Genomic DNA, 10,557 nt, shown 5'->3' on the forward strand with positions numbered 1-10,557 from the left:
ATATGAAAATAATCGGTGGTTTCAAATGCCAGTTTTAGGACTTGCAAAATGGAACTATGTACATGCCTAAGATGAGAGCATAAATCAGCTCAGTAAAACAGCTTTGTAAATATTTATGAGCACAGGACTCCTCATTTCACACATTTTACTCCTTCTCTGTCCTCATCTTAAGTTTTCACTTGCTTTAGTTTATGGTTGGTAGTTTGGGCTGAGTACCTGACATTGCTAAATTGCTGCCTGTTTTCCCTGGTATCGCATATGCCACAATCCTAGACCTTTAGTGACTGCAGGTGAATCCATGATCTATAGAAGGAAACACGTTTGCATGGAGGGGCCTATTCTGAATTCTGACGGACCCACATTGTGTTGTGTGAAGTTTAGCAGGCACTACATTGATGAGCTAAAGCACAGCCTGGAGTTTCCTGCTTGAGCTGCCACCCCTTATTTGGCTGCAGGCGAGGCAGGACCCTCTTTGTGTTGGTATCAGAATGGGGCTGGTTATTCAGAAGGGTAGGAAAGGAAGATTAAAAAGATGGTTGATAGGATGAAAGATAAAGGTGTGGAATGAAAGATAAAGGTGTGGAAAGAGATGTGAAGCGACTGTGAAAGAGCAGTGGCAAAAGAATCAGAGCTGATCAGAGCTGTCAGGATACAGCAGAAACAGTCTAATGAGGCCTACAGAGATGGGTTATCATCTCATGCAGAAATCTCTGTCTCCCTGGCACCTTCTCCTGTGGCCATGATTCTTCCCCAGGCATCCTGGCCTTTTGGTGGTACAGAGAAGAAGAAATGACATTTTCACCCCTTCCTTTGCAGAAGTCACAGAGGAGTGCAGAAGGATGCAATCATATAGACATTTTCTTTTTAATTTTTTACAAAGATGTGCATGTGTTCGTTATTTCCATTTGTGACCATGTTAATGCTGGAATTTCTATTACTCTTGATTAATTCACACCAAAATCTCTGCATTTTCTCCCTATTTCACTAGTATCAGATAGCACCATATTGATATAATAACCAGAAACAAATTCTAAAAATAAACCCACTGATAATTTCCTAGTTTGACCAGACCCTTGAAGTTCCTGAGTGGTCAGTGGACTGAGATAAGTGCTATCATTTTTCTTCTCTCTTGTCTGCTGGCTTTTCAGCCTTTTTGAACTGCAACCCACAAGGGGGCTGAGCAGGAGGTGCTTGTGGCAATTCAGGATGGATTATTCTCATTGAGGAATTGGCTTCTGCTGTTTCATGAGAGGCTTTGGCAGATCAAAAGCTGTTGCTGCTGAGATCCTGCCAGGCATGCTTTCCATGTATTTCTGTATATCTTCACTGAAACTGCGTGGGATCAGTGGAATAGGGGAATTTGGGTGTGAAAACATTTTTCATTATGTTTACACATCCTAATTAAAGATTTATAAAGACAGCCAGATATGCTGCCATTTAAACAATTGCTTGTATTTAATTGTGTTTGCATTTTTATTAGTGAAATATAACAGAGAAAGATAACTTATTAATTTACATGCAGAATTATCAGAAGATTTCTGTACATTGTACAAATTCACATCATTTAATCATATTCATGAAAATTTAAGTGTCTTCCTGACTGCAGCGGTATCATTAATTAACAGTTACCCTGAACGCTGATGATCCTAGGTTTGGCATAAACACAAAAAAATATTTTCTTCAAAAAGTAGATTTTGGAAAGCTTATTGGCAATTCTTCCTGAAGTTGTGATTCATTTTGTATTTTTAGACACTGCTCAAACACAACTGCTGGTGTACTTGAGGAAAAAAAGTGCTCTTTGATCAAGTAGGTTGTTTGTCTCTGGTGAGCTGTGCTTAAGGCTTTTGTTCTTTGTTCTTTTTGTTCTCTTTTATTTTGCATAGTCTGCAGTCACTGGCCTTCCCCAGGGATCAATACTGGGTCCATTCTTATCCAACTTGTTTATCAGTGGCAGAGGAGGTCCCTTCAACCAGTCTGCTGATGACACTAAACTGGGAGAGTGGCCAACACATCTGAATGCTCTGCTGCCATTCAGTGGGACCTTGATTGAGAACTGAGAATTGGGCAGAGAGCAGCATAATGGGGTACAGCAAGGGCAAGTGCAGGGTCCTGCGCCTGGGGAGGAATAACCCCAAGTGCCAGCACAGACTGGGGACTGACCTACAGCAGAGCAGCTCTGTGGAGACGGACCTGGCAGTCCTGGTGGATGACAAGTTGTCCATGAGCCAGCAGTGGCCCTATGGCCAGGAGGGCCAATGGTGTCCTGGGGCGCATTGGGAAGAGTGGCCAGCAGGTTGAGGGAGATGATTCAGCCCTGGTGAGGCCACCTCTGGAATACTGTGTCCAGTTCTGGGCTCCTCAGCACAAGAAAGACAAGGAGCTACTGGAGAGGGTCCAACAGAGGCCACAAAGACAATGTGGGGTCTGGAGCATCTCCTATGAGGAGACACTGCAGGAGCTGGCCCTGTTCCATCTGGAGAAGAGAAGACTCAGAGGGAATCTCATTAACACATTTAAACCTCTCAAAGGAGGGTGCCAAGAGGATGGTGCCAGACTCTTTTGAGCGTTGCCCAGTGACAGGACAAGGACCGCTGACCGTAAACTAAAACATGAGGAAGAACATCTTTCCATTGAAGTTGGCAGAGCACAGGAACAGGCCACCGAGGGAAGTCATGGATTCTCCATCTGGAGACATTTAAAACCTACCTGGATGAGTTCCTTTGTTACCTGCTCCAGGTGACCCTGCCTTGATGGGAGGGTCGGACCAAATGATCTCCAGAGGTCTCTTCCAACCCTAACTATTCTGTGATTCTGGGATAGTTAGTAAAAAAATATATAAGGTCTTTTGTAAGTAACTTAATTTCCAAGTGAGTCCCTTCACCTCATGTTTCCTGATGACCACTTCCAGGCAAGTTACATCCATGGCTTTCTGCAGTCCCCAAGTTGCTTTTTCAAGATATCATGATCTGCACATCCAAAACATGGGGCTGGGGTGCAATCCACATATGGTGAGCCAAGGGTCTGTGAAATTTAAAAATGTGGAGCAGCCACCATGAACACTTCAGGAGCATCTTGAGAGCAATTAATGATGACACCACTCTCCATCTACACCCATCTAGAAAAAAGAGAGCATTATTCTGTTTGTTTTTTTTACGGAACCTCTTTGAAATTAATTAAGAACAGGAATGTATCCTCATACTAGCAGATACCTCGTGTCGATGAACAAGCCAAATCTGAGATGTTTCCTTGAATGTGCAGAACCAGTTCTTTTTATGCAACAGGGAGCATACAAACCCTCAGAAGTAGTGGTCATGATGCTACATACCTGCTTTCACTGCAGTCCCACTCCTTCATCTTGGACAATCCAGGACTGAGTTCCCTGCTGAAGCTTCCTCTTAAAATTATGCCTCTCCAGAGAACTGAGATTGTCAGGGACCTCTGTTTGCACCACTAAGTACAGTAAATGCTATTGTATTATCCAACAGTAGCAAATTAAATAATCCCACTCCCGTCGCTTTCTAACAGGATAATGTTAAAGGCATTCCTCTGGGATGGAGAGTAATAATTTGATAATTCCCCTCAGTATTTCATGCTTCTCAGTATTGCAGCTAATTTTCTCTGAGTACCTTATTAACATTCACAATGACTTTGCAGTCCTACCCTAATAGCTCTCCGCAGAGGCAGTGACTGTGAAGGTGAGAGCTGACAGTGACACGTTTTCCTCATTTTTTCTCTACAGACTGTATTATCCTGGCTTTCATCCACTGAGGGCTGTCCAGCTGATGAGAGTGGGCAAACTGCAGTACAGTCAAGGCATGGTTCCTCAGGCACTGGAAACCTTGAAACAGGTCAGTATCATGAAATGTTTTTTCTCTACCCCCCTCTCTTGCTTCCCCCAAAACCGCTGTGTGGTTCCTTCCTCATGCCTTTGGATGCTCCTCACCACTTCTTCCACCAGTGGTGTTTCCCCAGGCTGCAGCTGGGTGTGGTGATGGGTCACTGTTGCTCAGCAAAGCATTTCAGACACTGACATTCTCCAGCATCAGTCACAGCTAATTACAGTTTGATAGCTCAGAGGTGCCTGGATGAAAAATTACTATTATTTCTGAAGAGGTAAATTATCTCAGTGCTTCATATGTTCCTTATTCCCATAGCAAAGTGATTCGGAGAGCACTGAAAGTACAGGAACAGGAGGAGAGCTGCAGTTTCTACCTTCCTTATTCCCTCTTGGGTTCTGTGATTTCAGGCTGGAAAACTTTGTCTTTAACGTGTGTATTTTATTGTGAGCCAAACTGAAATCAACAGGCATGTCCCTTGATCCCTTGTATTTCTTATTGTTCATCATCTTTGATCTGGTTTTGCAGCTGTGCTTTGTTAGTTACATTTGAGCTTTAAGCCATCCCTCTTGTACCTGAGCTAACTTTTATATTCATTTCCTTGTACCTCAGGCTCTTATTTGTCCTGCTGTTATATTGCTGTTAGTATCATCTTAAGTATATTAAATAATCCCTTTCCATGTGCAACATGTCCTCAGGATGTAGAATCATGCCTCCCATCTCAAGCCCTCAATCACTGCTGGGGTACTTTGCTCCCTCTGGAAGATGGGATGCCTTTAGTTTCCTTCAAAAAGGTCTTATTCTCTTATGTTATTGATTGTCCTGTGACCAGCTTGCCCTGAAGATGCTACATGCTCCATGTGGTTCCCTGTCCTGGCTCTTGGCTCACCTCCAGTTCCTGACACAGCTCCTTGTTGCCTTTGCTGGGTGCTGCCAAAAGCCACCTGGCCCAGCCACTTGCCTGTGTCTGCTGGGCAGGAGCAGGCCCAGTTCTGGCACCAGTGTTGGAAGGAAGTGAAGAATTTGGCTCTACATTCCCTTCAATTAATGTCCATGCTATATGAAGTGCTTTGTGGCAACTGCTTGGGGTAGAAGGGGACGGGTGTCTCCACTGGAGGTGAGGGGGAGGTGCTTTTCTGCTCACTCCTGCCCAGGTCCCCTGTAAAGATAATATCAAGTCATGACTCTCTAGGTATTAGTATTTTGTACTTACCTTTTCTTCAACCCCCATATCTCTGTGGTTCTAACATCTGATTAATGATGCAAGCTGAATAATTTTCATATGTTGAAGTAATAAATTAGTATTTAATATGATGCCACTCTTGCTAAGTCTTGGTATAACTTAAATCTTCACTTGATATATTTTACTTATAGCCAATTCTGATCATTATAAAGCAGACAGAAGAGTAATCAATTCTATTTTTATGTATTATTCAGAAGCATGTCATATATCTGTCATGTGCCAGGTCTCTGCTCTTTCCCCCAAAATATTGATAATTTCCAAACATTCAGACTTTCCCTTTTAGCAATGGAGACTCCAGTCAGAGAAGCTTCTGTTTTCATTGACATTGCTACAATTATATCAACAGGCATTGTTCTATTTGCATTTCTAATGTGATACTTCATTAGATTAAACTGGAGCAAATTCCCCTAGAGACAAATGAATGCTGCTGGTCAGTGAAGGTGGACATTGCAATGGGGATTTATATGTTTTTGGTGAAGAAGCTGCCCATTGAAAGCCAGATTGCTACTCTATGATCCTTTGGAAACTGAGCAATGCCTAACACAGAAACCTTTTCTAGGCTGTGACATCCTCTTTCTCTGCAAAGGGACATTAAGGTGCTGCTTGCCCTTCTGTGTCATACTTCAGTGATCCTCTAACGGAGGCTGCAAGCCATTGGTGCTCCACAAGGACACAGTGAGTGCTTTACAACTGAGGTGTAGAATCCTGTCATGGCTTTGCCTATTCCCATTCAGTCTCCCCCTTTTCACCCAAGTGTGGGAGAGGGAGAGACTGAACTCCCACTCCCTGGGAGCACAGCTGAGAGGAGGAAAAACTTCTTGTCATCCTGTTTCTCCGTGTAACTTCTTCAGATGAGCTCTGCAACAGATTCACTTCCTTGCTTTCTACACCAGAACAAATTAGAGCAAAATATAATTCCCAGTTTGTTGTGACTAAAGGATGTGATTCCTAATATTAGTCAGATAATGTCCTAGAGTTATATGAGAACACAATTTGCCCCTTTGTGATTAGATGTGTCAACAGAGCAGAGCATGCCACATGCTCAGAGCAGAAACTCGATTACCTTCTCTGCTTCATTACTCTTCTTAATACACTCTGACATTGAATAGCAGCACCCTGTTGGAACCCTCGTCAGACTAATTTCACTGTGGCATTAGGAACAAGGATCTGGAAGGTGCAGAGGAATTGGGATCTGAGTGGAATTCACCTCACATATAAATCCTGTTTAATCAGGCACAGCCTCAGAGCTGCTGGGGATTTACAGCCTCTGCAGCAGATCATGGTCTGTTAAGACCAGTAGATCTCTCTTGACTCTGCAGCCCAGCCCTCACTGCTGCTCTCTGTGCCACCAAAATATTAATTAATATCCTAACCACCTTGCTCTTAGGGCCCTGTGGGTTTAGCTCTCTGCTCTGCACCCCCAAAGAAGGCTTAAATAATATGGAGGGCTTTATGTTGCCCATTAGAAAGAAATCACCCCTAAACTTACATTAGGCCCTGCAGAATCTTATTTGCTAGATTTTGAAATGGAAGTTTTACAGAGAGGGAATACTCCTCTGGAATAAAAACTGAAGGTAGCCCTTGGTTTATTTTACAAGCAACATACTATTTTTACATTTATATACATATATATGAAAGATGTATTAGAGGACAGATTGAGTTATAGATCTGGAAAGCTTTTGTCAGCAAAAGACAGAAACTGAAGCTCAATCTGAAAAGCAATTTGAAGAGCCTGACATGGCCTAGTCATGGGAGTACTTTTGTCCCCCATGAGCTGATGGGTACGGCTGTCTTGTCTCATGAGCATCTACAACATCTACTGTACAACTTCCCTTCTTACAGAAATCCCTGTGGTGGAGGCAAAAGGCACAGGAATTCGAGTAAAATCCTTCCCAGGTCTCACAGCAACACTGAAGAAATCCCTTTGCTAGGTGTTTGCTTCAAACACTGAATTGTTTACCAGCTGTCATTGATAGTATTCCTATGCCTGCTTTAACAATCTGTACTCTTCAATCAAGAGAGATGGAAAAGCACAGATACTGCCTCTGAAATACTGGCCTACACTTCCTGCCATTCTGGCTTATGGCTGCAACTGTGTCATCCTGCATCTGCCCACAGTTCCCCACAGCCATGGCCGTGGGCATCCTGTTCCATCCCCGTGCAAATCAGGCACAAACACCTGCGCTGCTCCTCGTTTACATTCATGGAACAGCAGCCCTACCTCTGCTCTAATGGGGTTTATATTCTTCAGGGAGACAGGGTGTAGCTGATGATACTGTGGCCTGTGTTGTTGTTGTTGTAGTTTTTCATTAGAGTTGCTCTTTTAGCCGAGAGGGAGACCACACAGACCACACGAATCTGCTCAGCTCTGCTGGTGAGCTGTGGGACTGAGAGCAGGGGAGTAGGCAGAGAGCCCATGTCCTGCTTCTGTCCAGTAAAGCAATTTCTTGCACTGGAGCTAAAATTATTCCCAGTTTTGCAATGACCTATGACAAAACAGCTACATAGCCTAATACCAGTTGAATTTAAGTCACTGCTCAAGTCATTACTGTTCTAACTTTGATACAGCTGGTTCTGACTTTTACAGCAGTGTGTGAGATGGTACATTGCATAAGAATGATTTCCTCCAAGGAAAAAAAAGGATAAAGACTGAGTGCTTTTGTCTGTCATACTTACAAAAGAAAAGAAGTGGAAAGAAAATGCTGAAGGTCGGAGAAAGGCAGAAATGGTAGCATTAACTCAATATTAGGTTTGATATTAAGGATTGTTGGTTTTTAATGGAGGTACATTTATACAGACATCTCTGGCTGTGCATCTTCAGGATGCTAGGGTCCAAGTGCATCACTATGAGCCTGACCTCTATCCTGTAGTGGGGCTAAAGATCCAGGTCACCTGCCCCAGGACTGTCACTCAAATGCATCCAGATTCACTGCTCTTAGCACACATCATTCACAATAAATCCATCAGCTTTCTGGGACAGTGCATGCAAGCACTGTGCACCAATGTGTCAGGATCCAGGACCAATTCACTCAGCCACTTTGCTCTAGGATAATCCTGTCCCCTTCTAGTTAGTCCGGGTACAGCTGCATGTTACAAAAATTAAGTATTTCTGATTTTGTTTCACATTTCTTTGCCATTTCTAAAAGCAATGAAAGTTTTTCCATCCTTCTTTTTAACTGTGTAAATTTTATCATTTAGTAGTAGAGCACTGTGGTAGCTTAAAGCATATTTGATGCTTTTTAGAGCTTCTTGCTCACTATGATTTGTTTTGACTGATATTTCAACTTGTTCTTTCAATCTTGTGCTGCCTCCCTCTTTTAAGAATTAGCAAATTTGACGCAAAAATAAACTGTGCTGGAATTTCCATATGCCTGCCAGTCTTCATGATTTGGAAGTAGGCTTTCATTCATTCCACAAGAAGATATATTTCCTTTTGTCTATCCAATTTAAATGAGGCCTCTTCCTCAACATTTCTTCCCCAAGAAGAAATGCTGCAATTCAAAGCCAATTTAGCTGAATTTTGTCAGCTACTGGACAAGGAACCCTTTGAAACATAGGATGCATTTAGTTTTTTTCAATTCTTCAGTTTAGGATGATGAAAAATCTCTGATCTTTTCTCCTGCCAGTACACTACTAGCTTCCTTGTTCTATCTTCAGAAGTGCTGAATCAGCTTCCATCTAGGACTTCCTTGCAGGAGGAATTTAATAGAAGGAAGAAGTAGAAATGCCATATGAAAAGTGATGATCTAAACAGGAGCTGGGCAAAGAGCATTGCAGACAAATATGTGGCAGGAAATCAGCAACACTACAGGCAATATCAGCAAGCATAAATTAGCCCAGCAGTAGAAGATTACAAACATACAGAGAAAATAGTCCCTGGCAAAAGCAACAAAGACCCATTCCCCTGCATGCCTTTTGACAGTGAAACTATTAATGTACTCACTTGTTTGATGCTATGTATAGTTGCTCCTGTTAGAGTTAAGGTACTTTATTCCATGGGTTAAGCATTAATCCATTTCTATTTTTACAGTACTTTCAGGCTCCTAACATCATGAACATCACAGTCATCTTTTAAATAATGTATCAAAACCTTGGGTGTTGTAGTTGACCAATCTTGAAACGGCCTTCATGTCTCTGTGCAAATTTATCTCTCTCTGCTATTCCATACAGCCAGTTGTTCAACTTATTTGTGGGTTTTAAAACCTAGGAATAATGAGTCAATGCCTCCTTCTTTGTCAGGGACAAATCACCATGCACTTTAGGATGCTTCACTCCTATTTCAACCATGCCATGCATTCAAGCCCCCAGGTGCCAGCCACTTGAGGTCCAGTTCTTACATCCCACCCTGCTCCAGGGTCCAGCCCCTTTGCATGGTCTACACAATGACTAACATGTCCATTTCTGTTCTTTCCTAAAGGCCTATAATATTATGAAGGTGACCCATGGGACAGATCACAGCCTGATGAAAGTCTTGATGGAGATAAAGGAAGAGTGTGAGGCCATGATGAGAATACAGTGAAGATTATCTCTAGTATGGAAAACAAAGTATTCAAGGACAAAGAAGATGTTTTTTATTTAATTGTGAAGCTTCTCAATGGTTTTAGTGTCTTTTCTTTAGGTCCTATTTGCTTTAAAAAAAGGTTTAATATTAGTTTTGCTGTGTGCTCTGAATTGAGTTGGTGTTTGGCAGAATTCATGTAATTTTCAGAGTATTTTTTTTTGTCATCAATCATCAGTCTTATTGACAGTAACTAACAATACCTAATTATTTGATTGCAAGTGTTGGGAAATGCATACAGAATCTTCATCAGTTAACAAAGTGATCTAATTCCATTGATATCAGCAGTCAATTTTTTATATCAGTTTATCCTGGCAATTAGGAATCTCTTGTCAGACACATGATAAATTATGAGAATATATTTTTTTCCCTTTGCCTTGCCCTTTGGTATAGTTTTCAAAAGCCTGATCCAGTGCTCTTTGACATCAAATAAACTTCCCAATGTTTTATATGAGATTTTCTTCCCTTCCAATAGATCTGCAGGGCTTTGTCTGTCTTCTTCTTCCATTTCATACCTTATAATATTGAATACTAAAATGGAATAAATAAAAAATTTTATCATAGGTGGAAATTGCTTACTCTGCTTTTTCCCCATTTTGCCATCTTCAAGAGTTTCTCACTTCATAACAGTTTTAAAAGCAGATATTTGGACCTGTGAGCTCAATGCTATGGCTTCTTGAACTTTCTGAGTCTGTGGGGTTTGAATGTCCCATCCAAATACAGAAGCCCAGAGACCTACAGATGAACATTGTCATCCCTGGGGAAGACAAGCATGTCTTGGAAAGCCCAGGCACACTATTTCCCTATGCTCATCAGCAAGAGACTTGTTCTTGCCAGAGCTGTTTACTGCCATTTTTAATACAGAAACAAATATTAACAAAAGCCAATATTTATGAGGGACATTGAAACTTAAATAATTT

General features: G+C 41.9%; 1 protein-coding gene across 4 annotated transcripts in view; it reads left to right on the plus strand.

Moving 5' to 3' along the window:
• SMYD3 (SET and MYND domain containing 3) overlaps window positions 1–10,280 on the plus strand; it is a 384,522-nt gene extending 374,242 nt beyond the window's left edge. For 3 of the 4 annotated variants that reach the window (XM_068185380.1, XM_068185378.1, XM_068185379.1), the window contains 2 exons: window positions 3,740–3,848; window positions 9,497–10,280. In XM_068185380.1, coding sequence (XP_068041481.1) covers window positions 3,740–3,848; window positions 9,497–9,598 — 211 coding nt within the window. In that variant the 3' untranslated portion in view covers window positions 9,599–10,280. The remainder of the gene's footprint in view (window positions 1–3,739; window positions 3,849–9,496) is intronic. The other variant, XM_068185376.1, reaches the window with a different exon arrangement.
• The last annotated feature ends 277 nt before the right edge of the window (window positions 10,281–10,557 follow it).

Source organism: Anomalospiza imberbis, chromosome 3, assembly GCF_031753505.1.
Source record: "Anomalospiza imberbis isolate Cuckoo-Finch-1a 21T00152 chromosome 3, ASM3175350v1, whole genome shotgun sequence".
Lineage (NCBI taxonomy): Eukaryota > Metazoa > Chordata > Aves > Passeriformes > Viduidae > Anomalospiza > Anomalospiza imberbis.